This window comes from Chiloscyllium punctatum, chromosome 20 (genome assembly GCF_047496795.1).
Source record: "Chiloscyllium punctatum isolate Juve2018m chromosome 20, sChiPun1.3, whole genome shotgun sequence".
Classification (NCBI taxonomy): Eukaryota; Metazoa; Chordata; class Chondrichthyes; order Orectolobiformes; family Hemiscylliidae; genus Chiloscyllium; species Chiloscyllium punctatum.
This window is the reverse complement of record NC_092758.1, coordinates 24,926,184-24,949,295: the sequence shown is the minus strand read 5'-3', so window position 1 is coordinate 24,949,295 and position 23,112 is coordinate 24,926,184. Positions and strand designations below refer to the sequence as shown.

Genomic DNA, 23,112 nt, shown 5'->3' with positions numbered 1-23,112 from the left:
TGACAAAACTTCTAATCTGTTTAACATTTGCTCATAAGACCAGGGATCATTCTAATGAACCTTGTAAACTCATTCTTTTGTTAATTCAGAAGAGCCTGTTTAAATTGACTCCCTTAAAAACTTCAATTTGTCTGTAAGAAAGGGATCCGTTTTGAATTAACCTTGTTGTGACTAACCAAGGATGCTACTGAATAAAGGACATCTTTACATCCCTCCTCACCTAGGAATTTGACAATTTAAGAACTAGTCTGGAAAATAATAAATTGGGGAACAGAGAGGTCTGGTTGCAACAATTAACAATAAAGTATATATAATTAGCACTTAATTTGTTGACTCAGAGAAAGTGAGGAGTGCAGATGCTGGAGATCAGTTGAAAAGTGTGGCGCCAGAAAAGCACAGCAGGTCAGGCAACATCAGAGGAGCATCCCTGAAGGGCTTATGGCCAAAATGTCGATTCTTGCTCCTCATATGTTGCTGGACCTACTGTTTTTTCCAGTGCCACACTTTTCAACTTAATTTGTTGAAGCATGCTAAGAGAACCATTAGTCAATGCACTATCCAGCACACTGCATTCAGAAGCATCTCTTTTACTTTACATAACAAGAGTTAAACAGATCCCACAGGAAAATTTAACGGCCATACTGTTTCAAGGACTGCAAATCTACAGTGCAAGTATTCAAATGATGATTGACTTTGAATCAGATCACTTTACTCAATACCCTTGCAAAGTATTCTCTTGAACTCATCAGCTACCTGAAAGGCTCATTATCAATTGCATTTCAGATTTTTTTTTGTTAGTATGGCTATGTATTTAAAATTTCTACAGAGTTGCACTGAAGACTACGAACTGAGAATCAATGAGGTTAGTTTGTATTTCTTACAGTCATAGGTATTTGTACTGAAACAGAACAGATTTTACACTCACATCTCCTGAAATATCTGTCTGGGACCCAACATCTGAGAAATGGGGGTTAACAGGCTGGTTTGTGCTTAATAATGATGTATGACTCGTCCAGAGATCACAGTGAAATCCTGCCTCAATTCGGAAACCATCTTTCAATGTGGCTAAGCTCTAGAAGAGGGTTTAAAAAAAAATTAGTACGCATACAAGTAGTAACATGGATCAGAACTAAACAAATTACCATTTTGCATTCGTTATAATCCCATGGGTAACAAAATATCTATTTATGGGAAAAATAAAATGGAAATAAATAGTCATCTGGTAGTACAGAATTTGAGTATTGTTGAAAAAAAAGAGACATTTTGTCAAAGCTTCTTGTCTTGCACTTAACAAGACAATTTACCAATTTAAGAGGAAAACCAATATTGACATTGTATGTAATCGGAGTGCTTATTGGTTAGCAAATGAACTCCAATTGATAGAAGCATAACAATGAAGAATGTTTAATTATGATGTTTAGTTAACAGTCAAGTTTTGTTCAAATTTTTACATTCAAAAACTGGATTCTGATTGGTCAGGGCACTGTTTCAACTTAAAGTGACAGAAATTGCTGGAAAAACCCAGCAGGTCTGACAGCATCTGTGGAGTAACAACAGAGCTAACGTTTCAAGTCCAGTGACCCTTCTTCAGTTCTGAAGTTTTCATTTCTTAGCTCACTTTTCATTGAAACGTTAACTCTGCTGTCTCTGCCCAGATGCTACCAAACCTGCTGAGTTTCTCTGGCAACTTCAGTTTTTATTTCAGATTTTCAGCATCTGTAGTCCTTTGCTTCATTTTAGTACACAACCATTCACTGGTACATTTCTCGGGACATCTGAATATTCAAATTCACATCTGCTTCATGGGTTTTCCATTGGTTAGGAAATCTAACAGTGAAAGGAAACTGGAATTGTTGGATCCCAAGCTGCCTGCCTTTCTCCGCACTCCTTTCAAGCCAGGAGAAACAATGACTTCACTCTCGATAACTCATCCAAGATGGCAACAGAGTAGGATGCTTCAGCTGGAGCTTATCAACTCCATCCATTTATATTTATTTCGTTTTTTTCCTTGACAGACCCAGCGTGGCATCCTCTCGGCCTGCCATGGAAGCCTCCTAGCATGGTGTGGCATCCTCTCAGCCCAGCATGGTGGTCTCTCAACCAGCGTGACCTCAGCACGGGCTTCTGGTCTCGAATGTGTTTCTAGAATGGTCTCCCAGCCTCGAGAATTTCGATATGAAGCCCAGCATGGTCTGGAGTCAAGACCCAGTGCAGACTGGAGGCTAGGTGACTGCATGGACTGGGTTGAAAGAATCATTCTGAACATTTTTATTTCGCTACTTTCTAATTTATTCCCACAATCTGCAATGCTGGACTTTCAAATTTTTTTATTTTTCTAATTTTCTCCCCCCAATAACTTGTACTGAAGAATCTGTGCCCAGGTACCTTTGTATCTAAGATAGTGTTGTAAGTAGCAACTTGTAAACTTTTCACTGCACTCATTAGAGTACACGTGACAATAAAGTTAGTTCAATTCAACTTGATTAATGCTTCTGAACATCCCTTTGCCAGTCACAACCTCCTATTCCAACCACAATTGAAACTGTGCCATGATGCACACTATCATTTTCCCCTACCCTAATGCACACGCACAGTCTCTCCACCTGCTGTGACACAGGCTCTCACTCTCCTTGTCACAATGTATGCTCTTCCCTCCACTACAATGTACTCTGTCACATCCTCCTGGACAATATGTGCCCTAACCCCAACAGGATGTGTGCACTATACACATTCCCCATCCACTCCCAACTCATTCTCCTTCCATGATGTATGGTCTCTTCCACCAACACTATCTCCATCCCCTGGTCAGTGTGTCCAGCAACCCCCATCACCCTGGGTAGCTAAAAGTGATATCTTTCACAACCTTCCCCTTCTTCTGCAAATTTTACACAAGTGCCAAACTGCAAATAGTCAGGCAGCCCTGATTTATTGCTCTAGAAAATGCAATGACTTAAAAAGACAACAGTCACAAAATAACAATTCAATTACATCTATATACATTGAATAGCTATCTAGCAAAAGATATCTATTATGTAAAAGCTAATAACGTAAAATTAAAAATAAAGAATCCAATCAGCACTGTTGTAACATCATTTATCTGACCCAAAAGCAATTCCTAAATTTAAAAAGACTTAACTTTTCAAATATCAGAGCAATCAGTTTTAAAATTTGACCTGTGCGTCATTAAAGTTTTACCTGTATGAGGTCTCTTTTTTCTTTCTCTCCTGAGTTAATAGCCCTTTTGATGGTTTTCATTTCGTTCATAATAGCCTGTGCTTCATCAAGTTTGTATCCTCCCTGAGTTCCTGACATCTTTAGATCGATTCTGTCATTTAACAAACCAATAATAATGAAAACATAAAAGTTATTGACCATTCTCTACAGTTACTTATGTGCATTTTAGTTGCAAGATGTTTAACTAAAATTCAATATTAACCTCTCTTAAAAAGGTCAAAAATATTTCAGTCATATCTTTTTCAATAAAAGGTTACAATAGTTATGACCAATCCTTGGGCAAAGTTTTCCAATTCATTATGGTTCCAGACAAGACACCCAAATTGATATGCTTATGAGTGAGAGGGGGATAAACTGGCTCTCCCCTTCTTTATTCATGCACTACTTCAGCTGGTCACAGATCCCTTCCCTTGTGCATACTTGCTCTCAGAAGAAATTAATGTGTCCTTTAAAAGAAGCCAATTTAACTCAGCTTTCTTGAGTTTTAGTGACTCAAGGCAGGTAGTAATGCCACAATGTGCATACACATTGTGGAAATGAGTAGCAAGTCCATAAAAAAAGGCTAAAAGATATACAAATCTGTCTTTGTGATGCTTACGAAGAGTAGATAATGAAACATTACGAACATTATGTTGGGTGATAGCAGTAGTGTTGACATTGGCAATTAAGCAGTCAATTTCAAGATTCTTAGCTTTGCAGATTAGCTGAAATTCTTTTTGTCCAATAGCCTTTCCTTGCTGACTGCCTTCCAGCACTCAAAGTGTTTGTGTTTTGTCTTCTTACCGTCAGCATAGGGCTGTCGTCAAGCTGTGACCTTCATAGCACAAAATTCCACATCAGCAGAACATCCAACTAACACAAACACCTGGAAATTCCTTGAAGTTCAAGATTCCATAGATGTTTTATTAACTGCTTTCTCAACATGCCTTGCCAGTTTCAATAATTAGTGCAAATATATCCCCCCCAGTCCCCCTGCTGAACATGAAAGATTAAATGCTGGTTAGAGAAGTCAGACATATGTTTTTCCAGTCAGAATTTTATTCCAACTCTCAAACCTCCAACTCACCCCAGTGATTACCTGTTCCCTATGTCACCCAGTCAAGCTCTCATCCAATTATCCAGTACCTAGTCCTATTTACCTTACTAGATTAGAGATGCTCTTTCTTCAGATGACATTTATAAATTTTGTACAACAAGCAAATAAAAAACAACAAAATGACAACACACTGTGCACTTTTATTTTGGTTTACATCCTTTTTTTCCCCCCAGTATTCATAAGTTTGAGAGCTTGCTTGTTTCTTTGTAAAACAACTAAATAGCTGATGGTTGCTATCCATCCATTTCAATGTGGAGATTTCTCTCTTTACCAGTATCTGTTTTCAAACAGCATTATCAATCCTCAATCTTTTCTGATTCAAGCATTTTGTTGAATGTCCTTTATCCCATAACAAATTATTTATGTACTACTCATTGTTTTATAACACAACAGTTATGAGAAATACCTGGTTTATCTTTTTTTTAACAAACCTTTTAGAATCTACACATTTATAATTCACACCAGGCATCTGAGGAGTGTCCATAAACTAACTCGAACTTGCACAATTACTTTTCCATCCTTATCAATAACATTTCTTGGGTTTCTCCATTCTTAAGGCCCCCCCCTTTTTTATATCTCTCTGACAGAAAATAGTTTCCGATAACATTACATTGTGTCTTAAGACTCGCAAAGTCTTTGAGACATTGGCTTTATTCAAAGCCTTTCTGCTTGAGTACAGTGCATTCAAATACTCATGAAAAGTCTAGCTGATTGTGGTCTCTTCCCCACTTGCAGATTACTTACTTACTACTGACAGAACTTTAGGATTTCTATCTGATATGGACTATATCCTCTGAACATCTGCAGCAGATTCTTCAGATGGACAGGCCATGTAACATCGACAATAATTTAGCTTGGCTCATGTGCCAAACTTTTATGAATCATTTGACTATGACTGCATGGATCCTTTCATACCCGCTGTTGCTAATTTGGCTTTCTGGTTCCAAATTCATAATTATTATGTTCATATTTGCGCAAATCTCTTAAATTAATTGTGACCAATCTCCCCATCATTATCAGCGAGTAATGCAAATTCAGTCCCTATTCAGCTTTCCAATACTGTATTCACAATTATTCTCTGTCTTTATGATGCATCATCAACTAACAGTGGTTGAAAAATCTAAAAACTGTACATCATATTTTTCTTTATCCCGCACATTTAATCCAAAGCCACCATATCGTTGAAATCCCTTACTAAGTGCAATGACACTATGCTTTGGTTTTTTTAAAATATAAATCTCACATCAATCAAGTATCCCTTCCATAAGCTTATTGTACTTCTCATTCCTCTTTACTGAATTTTACTAAAATTTTAATCTTTTTGAAGATGGATGGGCGAAACTATATAGTTTTACTTTACATCTTTTAAATTTTTTTTACCCGAAAACAATAAATCCTTCTTTTATTCATTTAGTGGACGTTGTAGTTCATTAAAGGAATACAATAGTGTTGAGATTAAGTGAATATTCACAGATTTTCCAAATAGCTTTCTCATTTTTCAAATCCAGTTTGATTTATGCTTTATTCATCGACAGCTTACATAAGAACAGCAGTATTTCATGGAAACTACATAATAATAAAATGCTTGATTTTGACTACTTTGCAAGGGATGACAACTGCACTGCAGTATTATTATCCCAACTCTGTTCTGGTCCTTATTATTCAGAATCTCTAGGTAGCATTTTAGCCAGTCTATTCCATGGAATAAAGGGAGAACTAGCTATTTGGAGACAGAATTGACTTGGAGGTAGAAAACAGATGGTGGTGGTGGAGGGTTGCTTTTCAGACTGAGGCCTGTGACCAGTGGTCTACCACAATGGTCGGTGCTGGGTACACTGCTTTACATCATTAATATAAATGATCTGGATGTGAACATAGGAGATATGATTACTAAGTTTGCAGATGACACCAAAATTGGAGGTGCAGTGGACAGCGATAAAGGTTACCTCAGATTACAACAGGATCTTGATCAGATAGGCCAAAGAACAGAGGAGTGGCAGATGGAGTTTAATTTTAATAAATCTGAGGTGCCGCATTTTGTAAAAGCAAATCAGGGTAGGACTTACATACTTAATGGTAAAGTCCTGGGGAGTGTTGCTGAACGAAGAGACCTTGGAGTACAGGTTGATAGTTCCTTGAAAGTGGAGTCACATGTAGATAGGAGAGAGAAGGCTGCATTTGGTATGCTTATCTTTATTGGTCAGTCCATTAAGTATAGGAGTTGGGATGTCATGTTGCGACTGTACAGGATATTGGTTAGGCCACTATTGAAATACTGTGTGCAATTCTAGTGTCCCTCCTATAGAAAGGATGTTGTGAAACTTGAAAGGGTTCAGAAAAGATTTACAAGGATGTTGCCAGAGTTGGAGGATGTGAACTATCGGGACAGGCTGAATAGGTGAGGGCTGTTTTCACTGGAGCATCGAAGGCTCAGGGGTGAACTTAGAGGTTTATAAAATCATGACTGGCATGGATAGGATGTATAGACAAGGTATTTTCCCCAGGGTGGACTAGAGGGCATATGATTATGCTGAGGGGGGAAAGAGTTAAAAAGGAGCTAAGGGGCAACTTTTTCACGCAGAGGGTGGTACGTGCATGGAATGAGCTGCTAGAGGAAGTGGTGGGGGCTAGTACAATTGCAACATTTAAAAGGCATTTGGATGGGTATGTGAATAGGAAGGGTTCAGAGAGATATGGGCCAAATGCTGGCAGGTGGAACTAGATTTATTTAGGATATCTGGTAGGCATGGGCGAGTTAGATCAAAGGGGCTTGTTTCCGTGCTGCATATCCCTTTGATTCTATATTCTGTAGATGTGTATCAACTCTCTAATACTGCACAATTGAAAGATTCTGCCACCAACATATTCATCACCGAGTTGAAATGTCTTGTGGCAACTGCAATGCCCACTTTTTGATCCACATCTCCATCTTTTTCTTCTGAATCTTGTTTTGAGTTTCATTTTGAATACTCTATTATGCGATATGAGGCAGTTCACAGTACAATGTTACTTTGAATTATATTTGAAACATCGATTGACTACAATCCTGGCCATTTCTGCAGTTCATTCTTTAATCAAAGACTCAAAATGTTTTTCATTTCGTAAACTTGTCATAAGCATTTCTTGCCTTATCTTACTTTTGATAAAATTTCTCTTCATACTGATCCCAGCGACCTGTATCTAGACAGTCTCACAAACCTGTTAACATTGTGTCCTTCATTTTCAGTAGCATTGTCAATTGTCCAACTTAAAGCACAAGCGCTGCTAGAAAGCAATGCTTTCCAAGGCATCATTTTTTTCAAAATGACTTCAAACATTTGTCTGAGCAGTGTGTATTTATCTTCAAATTTAACTCCCATCAAAACTAGAAGCCTCTTTAAATATATTACTTTAGCCCAGTCAAATAACTGAAACTTCATAGGGTATGGGTATGTTCGCTGAGTTGGGAAATAGATTTGCAGATGTTTTGTCCCATCTTGGTGACAATTTCAGTGCTTCAGAGCCTCCTGTGAAGTGCAACTATGACAACCGGCATCCAAGCTACAGTTCTTTTCGCAAACTTTGAACTTAAATGTCAACTCAGATTGGAGATGCCAGATGGAATTTCTGAAACCTTGGATAAAATACAGTGAATTCCATTATGTACTCTTCTATGGAATTATCTTCAATCCTTCTGAGCTTGTCAAAATCTGAACGTACCTCATATAAAATTATCTTTTGTAAATTTTATCTATGAAAGTCAAATTTTTTCCAAACTCATCCATGTTCAAATCATCAATCTTCAATTCTGAAAAACTTTGCTTCTCATTCTATTTTTGAATGGCTTTTGTATAGCGAAAATGTCTTCGCCATTCATTCTTCCTCTGGTCATAAAGTTTGCATTCAGAAAACAGGGATGGGAACTCTTACTAAAATACTTCAAATTTTGGTTCATCCACATTTCTGAAACTTTATTGAAGTCATTCTAGCTAAAATAATACCTAATATTTAATCTTTGATTCACAAACAGTTGACCACTTCTGCTATGACTGTTAAGCAACATAGGTTAAATATTAGTTAAACAAAGACGAGGCACATAAAACTTATAATCAACCTATTCAGAGATTATAAATTTTATATGCCTCGTCTCTGTTTCAACCTATTCAACCTGAATCAACCTATTCAGAGATGTTATTACACACCATTGGAGCAGGTGGGAATTTAATCTGAGCCTCCAGGCTCAGAGGCAGGGACATTACCATAGCTTCACAAGACTGCTATGGAACTCGTCATGAATGTATGCGTCATCCTTATGCAGGGGACACGATAATGTTCACTATATCATTCCATTTAAGTATATGTGATGCTGAAAGAAGCACAGAGTCCAGCTTTTCTAGTCAGAGTTGTTTTGCAAATTTTCACTAACTGAATCTATTGATTACTTGTTCCCACATTTATACACATCTGGTCAAAATTCTTACTTAATTATCCTTCAGTTAATTGATCTCCTTAGTTTCATTTGACCTCAGACATGCTATCACATACCAGCGGGGCAGGTGGAACTTGAATTCGGACCTTCTGGCTCAGAGATTGTCGCATTACCTCTGTGCCAAAAGATTCCTCCTTTTTGTATAATTGTTTTTTATTTTTGATTGCCTGTCCTAAGTCTCCAGCCAAAATATATCATTTCAGATTTTGCAATGCATGAAATTTCAGTTGCCACATGTTTGCTCATTCCACTAGCCTATGTCCCCTTAGCACCATGCACACAATTCATAACACTTCTGGAGTTGATGTCATCTGCAAATTTTGAAATTGTCTGTGCATATTAAAGTCTAGGTCACTAAATAGATCAAGGACTGATGCCAGGGAATTGTCTTCCTCCATATGTTTTCCTCCTGTCCAATAAACAATCATTCACCAATGCCTGTTCCCTGTCACTCAGCTAACTTTATATCCATGCTGTCACTGACCCTTTTATTCCATGTACAGATTAGATTAGATTAGATTAGATTACTTACAGTATGGAAACAGGCCCTTCGGCCCAACAAGTCCACACCGCCCCGCCGAAGCGCAACCCACCCATACCCCTACATCTACCCCTTACCTAACACTACGGGCAATTTAGCATGGCCAATTCACCTAACCTGCACATCTTTGGACTGTGGGAGGAAACCGGAGCACCCGGAGGAAACCCATGCAGACACGGGGAGAATGTGCAAACTCCACACAGTCAGTCGCCTGAGGCGGAAATTGAACCCGGGTCTCTGGCGCTGTGAGGCAGCAGTGCTAACCACTGTGCCACCGTGCCCCCTAAATTGTACATTCACAACTATTTTATGACATTTTATCAAACTGCTTTTGGAAGTTTACGAATACCATCTCAACATCATACCTTTATCAAAAAGTGCTTTCTTTGTCAAAAGACTTGATCAAATTATTTAAACACGATTGGCCTTCAGCAAAAAATAAGGCTTGTTTCACTTAATCCACATTTGTCCAAGTGACTGCTAATTCCTCTCCAGATTTCATATCTAAAAGCTTTTCCATATTTAAGGTAAAAAGATAGCTGTTCAGCTTATCTGAACATTGTTACAGCCTTGTTCAAAAACATTTGCAATTCTCCAGTTTTCAGATTGCTCTATAAATGACAGTTGGCAGATTATGGCAAGTGCTTCTGCAATTTTCCATCTTACTTTCCATCAAATCCTCACACACATCTCATCTGAGTCACTTATCAAAGTTAAGTACAGCCAGGCTTTCTAATATCAATGGGAGAGGTGTCATCTCTCAGACCATCCATAACCTCATCATCTCAGGGGATCTCCCATCCACTGCCTCCAACCTCATAGTCCCACAACCCCGTACCGCCCGTTTCTACCTCTTGCCCAAAATTCACAAAACTGACTGCCCCGGTCGACCCATTGTCTCAGCCTGCTCCTGCCCCACCAAACTCATCTCTGCATACCTCGACACAGTCCTGTCCAAGAACTCCCCAAGAACTACGTTTGGGACACCACCCATGCCCTCCACCTCCTCCATGATTTTCGCTTCCCCGGTCCCTGACACCTTATCTTAACCATGGACATCCAGTCCCTGCACACCTCCATCCCCCATCACGAAGGACTCAAAGCCCTCTGCTTCTTCCTTTCCCGCTGTACCAAGAAGTACCCTTCCACTGACACCCTCCTTCGACTGACTGAACTGGTTCTCACTCTGAACAACTTCTCTTTCCAATCCTCCCAATTCCTCCAAACCAAAGGAGTAGCCATGGGCACCCGCATGGACCCCAGCTATGCCTGCCTCTTCGTAGGATATGTGGAACAGTCCATCTTCCGCAGCGACACTGGCACCACCCCCACCTTTTCCTCCGCTACATCGATGACTGTGTCGGCGCTGCCTCGTGTTCCCACGAGGAGGTTGAACAGTTCATCCACTTTACTAACACCTTCCACCCCGACCTTAAATTTACCTGGACCGTCTCAGACTCCTCCCTCCCCTTCCTAGACCTCTCCATTTCTATCTCGGGCGACCAAATCAACACGGACATTTACTATAAACCGACCGACTCCCACAGCTACCTAGACTCACATTGCCCCCTGTAAAAACACCATCCCATATTCCCAATTCCTTCGTCTCCACCGCAGCTGTTCCTAGGAGGACCAGTTCCAATACCGTACAACCCAGATGGCCTCCTTCTTCAAAGACCGCAATTTCCCCCCAGACGTGATCAACGATGCTCTCCACCGCATCTCCTCCACTTCCCATTCCTTCGCCCTTGAGCCCCACCCCTCCAATCACCACCAGGACAGAACCCCACTAGTCCTCATCTACCACCCCACCAACCTCCAGATACATCGTATCATCCGTCGTCATTTCCGCCACCTCCAAACGGACCCCACCACCAGGGATATATTTCCCTCCCCTCCCTTATCAGCATTCCAAAAAGATCATTCCCTCTGTGACTCCCTCATCAGATCCACACCCCCCACCAACCCAACTCCGCTCCCGGCACCTTCCCCTGCAACCGCAGGATTTGCAAAACTTGCGCCCACACCTCCCCCCTTACTTCCCTCCAAGGCCCCAAGGGATCCTTCCATATCCGCCACAAATTCACCTGCACCTCCACACACATCATTTGCTGCATCCGCTGCACCCAATGTGGCCTCCTCGATATTGGGGAGACAGGCCGCCTACTTACGGAACGTTTCAGAGAACACCTCTGGGACACCCGTACCAACCAACCCAACCACCCCATGGCTCAACACTTCAACTCCCCCTCCCACTCCACCAAGGACATGCAGGTCCTTGGACTCCTCCATCGCCAGACCATAGCAACACGACGGCTGGAGGAAGAGCGCCTCATCTTCCGTCTAGGAACCCTCCAACCACAAGGGATGAACTCAGATTTCTCCAGTTTCCTCATTTCCCCTCCCCCCACCTTGTCTCAGTCCCAATCCTCGAACTCAGCACCACCTTCTTAACCTGCAATCTTCTTCCTGACCTCTCCGCCCCATCCCCATTCCAGCCTACCACCCTCACCTTAACCTCCTTCCACCTATCGCATTTCCAACGCCCCTCCCCAAAGTCCCTCCTCCCTACCTTTTATCTTAGCCTGCTTGGCACACTTTCCTCATTCCTGAAGAAGGGCTCATGCCCGAAACATCAATTCTCCTGCTCCTTGGATGCTGTCTGACCTGCTGCTCTTTACCAGCAACACATTTTCAGCGTTTCTAATATCAATGTTTAGCCTCATTATCTGAAATACCTGCTCATTCTGTATCTTTGGCAGCATCTACTTCCTTTTTTTGGTAATTTTTGTAGGATTTGGGTGTTGCTGACTGGTCAGCGTTTATTGTTGGTCCCTAGTTAGCCTTAAGAAGGTCATGTTGAGCTGCCTTCTAGAATTGCTGCAGTGCATCTACTGTGGTTTGATCCACAATGCCATTAGATAGGTAATTCCAGGATTTTGCCCCAACAACAGTAAAGGAACAGTGATATACATCCAAGTCAGGATGGGGAGTGGCTTAGAGTCACAGAGATGTACAGCATGGAAATAGACTCTTTGGTCCAACCCGTCCATGCCGACCAGATATCCCAAAGCAATCTAGTCCAACCTGCCAGCACCCAACCCATATTCCTCCAAACCCATCCTATTCATATACCCGTCCAAATGCCTTTTAAATGTTGCAATTGTACTAGCCTCCACTACTTTCTCTGGCAGCTCATTCCATACATATACCACCCTCTGAGTGAAAAGGTTGCACCTTAGGTCTGTTTGATAGCTTTCCCCTCTCACCTTAAACCTATGCCCTGTAGTTCTGGACTCCCCAATCTAGGGAAAAGACATTGTCTATTTATCCTATTCATGCTCCTCATAATTTTGCAAATCTCTATAAGGTCATCCCTCAGAATCCGACGGTCCAGTGAAAACAGCCCCAGCCTGTTCAGCCTATCTGTATAGCTCAAATCCTCCAACCCTGGCAACATCCTTGTAAGTCTTTTCTGAACTCTTTCAAGTTTCACAACATCTTTCTGACAGGAAGGAGACCAGAATTACATGCAATATTCCAACAGTGGCCTAACCAATGTCCTGTACAGCCGCAACATGACCTCCCAACTCCTGTACTCAATACTCTGACCAATGAAAGAAAGCATACCAAACGCCTTCTTCACTATCCTACCTACTGGTGACTTCACCTTCAAGGAGCTATGAACCTGCACTTCAAGGTCTCTTTGTTCAGCAACACTCCCTAGGACCTTACCATTAAGTGTATGAGTCCTGTTAAGATTTGCTTTCCCAAAATGCAGCACCTCACGTTTATCTGAATTAAACTCCATCTGCCACTTCTCAGCCCATGGGCCTATCTGATCAAGATCCTGTTGTAATCTGAGGTAACCCTCTTCGCTGTCCACTACACCTCCAATTTTGGTGTCATGTGCAAACTTACTAACTATACCTCTTATGCTCGCATCCAAATCATTTATATAAATGACAAAATGTAGAGGACCCAGCACCTATTCTTGTGGCACTCCACTGGTCACAGGCCTCCAGTCTGAAAAACAACCCTCTTCCACCACTCTCTGTCGATGTTGCTACCTATTTCCCAACATTCTCTATCTTCCATATCCTTTTCCACAATAAATACTGATGCAAAATACTTGTTTAGTATCTCCCCCATTTTCTGCGGCTCCACACAAAGGCAGCCTTGCTGATCTTTGAGGGGCCCTATTCTCTCCCTCGTTACCCTTTTGTCCTTAATGTACTTGTAAAAACCCTTTCGATTCTCCTTAATTCTATTTGCCAAAGCTATCTCATGTCCCCTTTTTTGCCCTCCTGATTTCCCTCTTAAGTATATTCCTACTGCCTTTATACTCTTCTAAGGATTCACTCAATCTACCTGACATATGCTTCCTTCTTTTTATTAACCAGACCCTCAATATCTTTAGTCATCCAGCATTCCCTATACCTACCAGCCTTTCCTTTCACCCTGAACAGGAATATACTTTCTCTGGAGTCTCATTATCTCATTTCTGAAGGCTTCCCATTTTCCAGCCGTCCCTTAACTTGCAAACATCTGCTCCAATCAGCTTTTGAAAGTTCTTGCCTAATACCGCCAAAATTGGCCTTTCTCCAATTTACAACTTCAACTTTAGATCTGGTCTATCCTTTTCCATCACTATTTAAAATCTAATAGAATTATGGTCGCTGGCCCAAAAGTGCTCCCCCACTGACACCTCAGTCACCTGCCCCTGCTTTATTTCCCAAGAGTAGGTCAAGTTTTGCACCTTCTCTAATAGGTACATCCACATACTGAATCAGAAAATTTTCTGGTACACACTTATCAAATTCCTCTCCATCTAAATCCTTAATACTATGGCAATCCTAGTCTATGTTTGGAATGTTAAAATCCCCTACCATAACCACCCAATTATTCTTACAGATAGCTGAGATCTCCTTACAGGTTTGTTTCTCAATTTCCCTCTGACTATTAGGAGGTCTATAATACAATCCCAATAAGGTGATCTTTCCTTTCTTATTTCTCAGTTCTACCCAAATAACCTCCCTGGATGTATTTCCAGGAATATCCTCTCTCAGTACAGCTGTAATGCTATCCCTTATCAAAAACGCCACTTCCCCTTCCTCTCTTTCCTCCCGCTATCCTTCCTGTAGCATTTGTATCCTGGAACATTAAGCTGCCAGTCTGCCCAGCCCTGAGCCATGTTTCTGTAATTGCTATGATATCCCAGTCCCATCTTCCTAACCATGCCCTGAATTCATCTGCCTTCCCTGTTAGGTCCCTTGCATTGAAATAAATGCAAGTTAATTTATTAGTCCTATCTTGTCCCTGCCTGCCCTGACTGTTTGACTCGCTTCTGTTCTCAACTTAACATCAGTGATGGATGAAGTGAATGCTTGCATACGTAATGCCATTCAAGCATGCTGCTTCGTCTCAGATTGATCTCTTTCCTCACTATCTCTCTGGGTACCCCTCTCCCCAGAAACTTAGCTGTTTGTGCTACGTTCCCGTGAATCGGTCACCCCTACATTTTCCAAAACAGCATACTTGTTTGAAATGGGGATAGCCACAGAAGACTCCTGCACTAGCTGTCTACCTCTTATACCTTACCCACCTGAGACTTTCCCCCCCTTCCTATAACTGCATTCATCACATACTGTTGCTGTTGTTGTTGCAAATTCCTCATTGCCTCTGTCTCTCCAACCGATCCATTCGATCTGATAGGATTCGCAACCAATAGCATTTATTGCAGATATAATCCGCAGTAACCCTTAAACTCTCTTTAAAGTCCCACATCTGACAAGAAGCGCATATCACTCTACTAAAAGCCATTTTTGCTCCTTCACAATCTACAGACCCAAAAAATAACAGTCTTATTCCTCTACAAAACACTGCCACATGTTAAATTAATAGCTATGGCTTATATTTTAAGTTTAATCAAGATACATATCTAAAAAAAACATATAATCAAGAAAGAACCCACTCTACTCACTACTGCAGGCTCTCTGTAGGCCACACTTAAAACAATTTACTTATTTGGTTCTGTGCTGTGAACTTTGTCCAAACAGTTCCTCCAAGATCAGTTGTGAATTTCACTGTTTGTTAATTTTCCCAGATGCACTCCAATGTACAGCAATACATGAATTCAAAACGGTAAAGGCAGTAACTGTGCAGGTACATTGTGGTGTGGTTTCTTTCTCTCTCTCTCTCTCTCTCTTGCACTGACCTCACTGTGTGCTTCCTTTGTCTGTTCTTCTCCCTTTTAAAACTGCTGTTGTTTTGACTTTTTTTTCCAAAGTTCCAAAACAGTGCATCAGCATATAAAACAGTAATTGCTGCTCCTGGAATTCGAGGAAATCACCTCCAATACTTAAATATATCACAAAAAAGGTGCATCTGTTACAGCCAGAAATGTTTCCTGTCCTCCATATTGGATTACCCAGAATCCCCTTGGAGGGGAACTTGCAGGTGGTGGCGTTCCAATACATCTACTGCCCTTGTCCTTATAGATGGAAGAGGTCATGGGTTTAGAAGTGCTGTCTGAGGATATTTGGTGAATTTCTGCAGTGCAACTTGTTGGTAATACGTACTGCTGCTACTTAACATCAGTGATGGACGAAGTGAATGCTTGCGTACCTAATGCTATTCAAGCAGGCTGCTTAGTCCTGGATGATGTCAAGATTTTTGAGTGTTATTAGAGCTGCACGTATCCAATTAGGTGGGGAGTATTCCATCATACTTCTGATTTGTGCCTTATAGATGATGGATAGGCTTTAGGAAGTCAGGAGGGGAGTTACTTGCTGCAATATTCTTAGCCTATAACCTGTTCTTGTAGCTACAGTATTTGTGTGGCGAGTCCAGTTGAGTTGCTGGTCAATGGTAACCCCCAGGATGTTGATAATGGGGAATTCAGTGACGGTAACACTATTGAATGTCAAGGAGTGGTGGTTAGATTGTTATTAGTGATGGTCATAACCTGGCATTTGTGAGGTATGAATGTTATTTGCCACTTGTCAACCTGGATACTGTTACATTTGAACACAGACAGCTTTAGAATCTGAGGAGTCACGAATGGTATTGAACATTGTGCAAGCATGAGCAAACATCCCCATTTCTGACATGATGATGGAGGGAAGGTCAGTCACTAAGTTGAGGAACTCTTGCAGAGATATCCTGAAGCTGAGATGACTGACCTCCAACAATCACAACCATATTCCTATGCTCCATGTATCACCCCAACCAGGGCAGAGTTTTCTCCCTGACACCCACTGATTCCAGCTTTGCTATGGCTCTTTGATACCACAGTCAGCTGAATACAATTTTGATATAAGGGCTGTCATTCTCACCTCACCTCCGGAATTCAACTCCTTTGTCTATGTTTGAAGTAAAGCTGTAATGAGGTCAGGAGCAGAGTGACCCTGGCAGAACGCAATTGGGCATCACCAGGCAGGGAACTACTGTTCAGGTGCTGCTTGACAGCACTATTGATGACTTAGTCCAGCACTTACTGATGATTGAGAGTAGACTGATGGGGTGGTATTTGGTTGGATGCGTCCCTTTTTTTCATGTACAGGACATACCTGGGCAATTTTCCACATTATTAGGTAGATACCAGAGTTGTTACCGTACTGGAAGTGCTTGGCCAGGGGAGTGGCATGCTCTGGAGCACAAGTCTTCAGAATTATTGCTGGAATGTTGTAATGGCCCATTGCCTTTGCAGTATCCAGTGTCTCCAATCATTTCTTAATCTTATGTGGACTGAATCAAATTGACTGAAGACTGGGGACCATTGAAACCACTGAGATTAATCATCCACTCTGTATTTATGGCTGAAGATTGCTACAAATGCTTCAGCTATATCTTTTACACCAATGTGATGGGATCTTCCATCATTGAGGGTGGGGATATTTGTGGAGCCTCCTCCTCCAGCGAGTTGTTTAATTGTCCACCGCCATTCGCAACTGGCTGTGGCAGGACTGCAGAGCTTCGATCAGATTTATTGGTTGTGGGATCGCTTAGCTCCATCACTTACAGCTTATGCTGTTTGATATGCAAGTAGTCCTGTTTGGTAGTTTCACCAAGTTGACACCTTATTTTCAGATATACCTGATGCAGCTTTTGGCATGTCCTCCTGTACTGTCCATTGAACCAGGATTGATCCCTTGACTTAATGGTAACAGTTGAGTAGGGGATATGCTGGGCCATGAGGTTACAGGTTGTGCTGGAGTACAGTTCTGCTGTTGATGGTGGTCCACAGTACCTTATGGATGAGTAGTTTTGAGCTGATCTGTTTGAAGTTTGCCCTATTTAATACGGTGATTGTGCCACACAACACGATGGAGGTTACTCTCAATGCGAAGGCAGGACTTTGTCTCCAAAAGGACTACGCAGTGGTCACTCTTACCGATACAGTCATGGACAGATGCAGCCGGCAGACGAGGTCAAGTAAAATTTTCCCTCTTGTTGGTTCCCTCACCACCTGCTGCAGACCCAATCTAGCAGCTATGTCCTTTAGGACCCGACCAGCTCAATCAGTAGTGCTGCTGCGAGCCACTTTTGCTGATGGGCATTGGAATTCCACATCCAGACTACATTTTGAGCCCTTGCCATCCTCAGTACTTCCTCCAGCTGTTGTTGAACATGGGAGACGTACTTATTCATCAGCTGAAGGAGGACAGTACATGGTAATCAGCAGGAGTTTCCTTGCCCATGTTTAACCTGAAGCCATGAGATTTTATGGGGTATGGAGTCAATGGTGAGAACTCCCAGGACAACTCCCTTTCAATTCTAACGAATGTGCCACCATATCTGCTGAATCTGCGCTGCCGGAGAGACAGGATATATTTAGATATGGTGATGGAGCTATCTGGGACATTGCCTGTAAGGTATGATTTGATGTGTATGACAATGTCAGGCTTTTGCTTGATTAGTCTGTGACACAGCTCTCCCAATGTTGGTACTAGCCCCCATATGTTACTAAGGAGCACTTTGCAGGATTCCTTTATTGGTCAGAGTATTGAGTACAGGAGTTGGGAGGTTATGTTGCGGCTGTACAGGACATTGTTAGCCCACTGTTGGAATATTGTGTGCAATTCTGGTCTCCTTCCTATCGGAAAGATGTTGTGAAACTTGAAAGGGTTCAGGAAAGATTTACAAGGGTGTTGCCAGGGTTGGGAGGATCTGAGCTACATGAAGAGGCTGAATAGGCTGAGGCTGTTTGCCCTGGCTAAGGAGTGACCTTATAGAGGTTTACAAAATTATGGGCCAGGTACTGGCAGGTGGGACTAGATTGGGATATCTGGTCGGTATGGACGGGTTGGACCGAACGGTCTATTTCCATACTGTACATCTCTATGACTCTATAACAGGCCGTTTCTGATGTTGTCCTTTATGTTGCCTGAGTCAATGCCAGGTGATCAGTCCAGTTTCATTTCTTTGAGACTTTGTAATCATTTGTACAACTGAATTGCTTGCTAGGCCATTTCAGAGGGCAATTGAGAGAGAACCACAGTGCTGTTGGTCTGGAGTTATGTGTAAGCCAGACCAGGTTAGGATGGCAGATTTCCTTTCCTGAAAGACGTTAGCGAACTAGATGCGTTTTTCCAACAATTAACAGAAAAAGCATCCTTGATAAGTACAGATTTAAATTACTCGTTTAGTGCCTCAGGTATGCCCTCTGCATCTGATGTAAAAAGTAATAGTTTTTGAGGTGCTATTGTTCATGTTACATTGTCTTCACTCACAGACCATGTGACATCATCAGAGTGGGTGAAGACAAAATATTCAACTCTAGCTATTAGAAGGAGCAAATGCATCTATAACCAATTCTCTAAGGTCCCAATAATAATGGCTGATTAAATGTACTTATTGCTGTCATATAATTAACCTTCTGATATCTCCAAACAGTGTATTTTTAGATACTGTTTGCTATAAATCCTTTATCAGCAATCATTAGGTAGGCCCTCGACAAAGCAAAGTCAAAAGGATGATATGTGGCAACAAATTAACTCAACAACCCTCACCCAATTACACATTCTGGTAGAGACGGCAAGTTCCATGAAAGACAAGTTGTGGTCATGTGGGACAATACCACATAGTTGCAGCAGTGTGACCCCATCAGATGAAATTCAGTAATCCAGAAGAAAAATATTCAGGCAAGTAAGTTTACCACTTTAAAAGCATTGCTACTTAAAAAAGTCACACTCAGTCAACAGATAAAAAGCTACTCCCAACAGAGACAGACAGCAGTAGCCATAGGAGTAGCAATCGAGAAAATATAGGGGCTTTAGCAAAAGAGGTTCTATTGGGAGCAAAACAAAAGGATCCAGGAAGTAAAATTGATATCACCAAAGGAAAAGGTAATGACGATTAAAAACATTGCAAAAAACTGAAAGGTAAGGCAAGGGAGTACAAAAGAAATATGCTCAGCTTTCATATTAAGCATTGTAACCATTAACCTAAGGCTCCAAGAGACATAGATGCAAGGAATAGTGTAAAGGCTGAAAAGAAATTCAGAACTGGACTTGAGAAGTGAAAAGGCCTCAGAATTTAAGCAGAAAATGAGTAACTTTAAAGAAAATCAAGTGAAAGAGTCTAGAAAAACAAGAGAGGTCATCATGTGATAAGCTACCTTGCTATTTAAGAACAGTACTTCTTCTGTAGATACTCTACCACTGCATAAGCTCAAGAGAAGCAAAGATAAAGAAGGACGTGTGGCAGCAAACGATCTCAAACAACCCTTAAGCAGTAATATATGCTGGTAGAGATGACAAATATCACTAGTTACCGGGCATGGTTATCTGTGAAAATAACACAGTTCCACGTGTAAAATTCTTTCTTGGTCCTTAATTGGCTCTACTCCTTATTTTATATATTTGGTGAGCTTTAAATTCCTGTTTCGAAAGCAAGTACCTTTGAATATGAATGGAAAGTTCGATAATCTTTCCTACTAATGAATGTCTGGTTTCCTTACACAAAATGCAGAGGCGATTCACAGGATGTTGTCTGGGATGGATCACGTCAGCTAAGAGGAGAGGCTGGATAAGTCGGGACTGTTTTCTTTAGAACAGAGAAGTTTGTGGGGGTGGGGAACTGATAGTGGTGTACAAGGGGCATTGACAGGGTGAACAGAAAGCAGTTGTTTCCTTTTGTCAACGAATGAAAAGGGGGCTTAATCTTAAATTGAAAGGCAGGAGGTTTAGAGATTTGAAAAAAACTTTTTTTTCACCCAGAAGGCGGTGAGGTTCTGGAATTCACTGCCTGGTACAGTTGAGATGGCAAACCTCACAACCTTTAAAAAAAGTATGTGGATGAACACTTAAAGTGTCATATCGTTAAAGGCTATGGGCCTAATGCAGGCAAGTGGGACTAGTGTAAAGTAGCAGCGCATTTTTGATGGTATACACTTGATGGGCCGAAGGACCTCTTCTGTACTGTGTGATTCTATAAAATTCCTTGCATAGACAATAGCATCTGAAGGAAATAGAATCAGAGATGTACAGCATGGAAACAGACTCTTCGGTCCAATCAGAAGAAGTACTGTTCGGTCCAATCTGATCAGATGCCAATCAGATATCCTAAATTAATCTAATCCCATTTTCCAGCACTTGGTCCATATCCCTCTAACCCTTTCCTTTTCCTTAAAAAATATGAAAATATATATACTCTACATTTTTGTTTTTTTTTTAAAACACCTGTGTCACTATTGTTTTTCCAAAATCTGTCCAAAAACTATTTATTTATCATTCATACCCATCCAGATGTCTTTTAAATGTTGTAATTGTCCCAGCCTCTACCACTTCCTCTGGTAGCTCATTCGATACATGCATCACTCTCTGTGTGAAAAAGTTGTCCCTTAGGTGCGTTTTATATCTTTCCCCCCTCACCTTAAACCTATGCCCTCTAGCTCTGGACTTCCCCAATCCAGGAAAAAAACCTTATCTATTGACCCTATCATGATCCCTCATGATGTTATAAACCTCTATAGCATCACCCCCCTTAGCTTCTGACACTCCAGGGAAAATAGCCCCAGCCTATTCAGCCTCTCCCTATTGCTCAAACCTTCCAACCCTGGTAACATACTTGTAACTCTTTTCTGAACCCTTTCAAGTTTCACAACATGCTTCCTATAGAAAGGAGACCAGAATTGCACACAATATTGTAAAGGTGTTCTAACCAATGTCCTGTACAGTTTCACATGACCTCCCGAAAATGTTTTCTTGTACTTACGCTTTTAGAGTTTCAAATCCTTGTTCTTTGTACTGAAGCTCCTGCCTCATATGAGTCAGCTCTCGTTTCAATTTATTCACCTGAAGTCGTGAAAAATAATATAATTATCCATATAAGGAAATACTTACTAACAAGTGAAAAAAAAATGAAAATTTTTCATACTCTACATATTTGTTTTTTTTATACCTGTATCACTATTGTTTTTCCAAAATCTGTCCAAAAACTATTTATTTATCATTTATACTATGGAAGCTATTACATCTTCATTAACCATGAGATAATTGTTGATGAAAGGAGAAAGAAAATGTTAGAGGCTTAAAATGAAAAAAAAACTGAAAATCAGGTTTGGGCTCATCTAATGAAAACCATAAACTCAGATATTAACAATTTTTTTAAAAAAATTGTGCCACATTTGCTTTTCCTGATAAGTGAATTATTTTCCAAGACAGATAACAACAAATAATGAGAAAGGAAGTATTGAGAAAACAGTAGAATGGATCACTAATGCATTGATAGAATAACACCACTAAAAATGATCACTATAATCTATACATGCACAGATACACCCACAATACAAATACAGCAACAAGTGACAGGAACATGTAGAGTTATGATCTGCATTTTGTGAAACTTAGCGAATTCTGTAAGGAGATGGACACATTGTCCAGCATACATTGATTCAAGAACAGCTTCTTCCGTACTGTTATCAGACTTTGCAAAGGACTTCTCAAATGTTAATTTCAATCCCTCACTCTCTCTGTGCATCTTGTCTGTGGCGGTAACACTATATTCTGCACTCGGTTCTGCAACCCTGATTCACTTTCTGTGGTACAATCTGTCTATATGCAAAACAACACTTGTCACTGTATCTTGGTACATTTGACAATAACTCAAACTCAAATTCATTGTTTCTTGTTTCTGAACTTTGGGCTGCTTTTGGATGCCAGTGTTTTGCTGCGAGTGGCTAATACTGAGCAGACATTTTTCTTGAGGGATGTGTGATGGTACTATGGCTTTAACTGTATTTTGTCCTGACTTTTTTCAATGAAGAAAGTTTGAGACAGAGATGCAGAGTGGTCTGCTCAAGGCCAACAAGGTAAAAAGCTTGTGGAACAACAGAAGCAGCATGAATAGGGTCAAGTATTCACAAGAACCAGGATTTTTGGTTTTAGCTTTCTGCAGACCCTGGGGTCTTGAATCTAGATGTGGAAGCTCTTATTGTTCTCGCTGTTGCAACTAAAAGCTGGGGTTCTCTTCCTGCTGCTAGAATAGCATGTGAGACAATCTATTTTATTGAATTTGCCTTTGCTAAGGGTGTGTTTATGGGATAGAGTCATAGAGATATAAAGCACGAAAATAAACCCTTCAGTCTAACTTGTCCATGCTGACCAGGTGTCCTAAATTAATCTAGTCTCATTTGCCAGTATTTGGCCCACATCCCTCCTTCCTATTTATATACCCTTTTAAATGTTCTAATTGTACAAGCCTCCACCACTTCCTCTAGCAGCCTCCACCACTTCCTCTAGCAGCCTCCACCACTTCCTCTAGCAATCC

At 41.0% G+C, this 23,112-nt stretch overlaps 1 protein-coding gene and 1 non-coding gene across 3 annotated transcripts in view; both read right to left on the bottom strand.

The window, feature by feature from the left end:
- LOC140491968 (protein KIBRA-like) overlaps positions 1–23,112 on the bottom strand; it is a 154,463-nt gene that overhangs the window by 79,241 nt on the left and 52,110 nt on the right. For both annotated transcript variants that reach the window (XM_072590508.1, XM_072590509.1), the window contains 3 exons: positions 21,559–21,638; positions 3,196–3,325; positions 926–1,072 (listed from right to left, as the gene is read on the bottom strand). In XM_072590508.1, the coding sequence (XP_072446609.1) occupies positions 926–1,072; positions 3,196–3,325; positions 21,559–21,638 (357 nt within the window). The remainder of the gene's footprint in view (positions 1–925; positions 1,073–3,195; positions 3,326–21,558; positions 21,639–23,112) is intronic.
- Positions 8,583–8,688, bottom strand: LOC140492333 (U6 spliceosomal RNA). Its single transcript, XR_011963535.1, has one exon. It is a non-coding gene; the product is annotated as a U6 spliceosomal RNA (small nuclear RNA).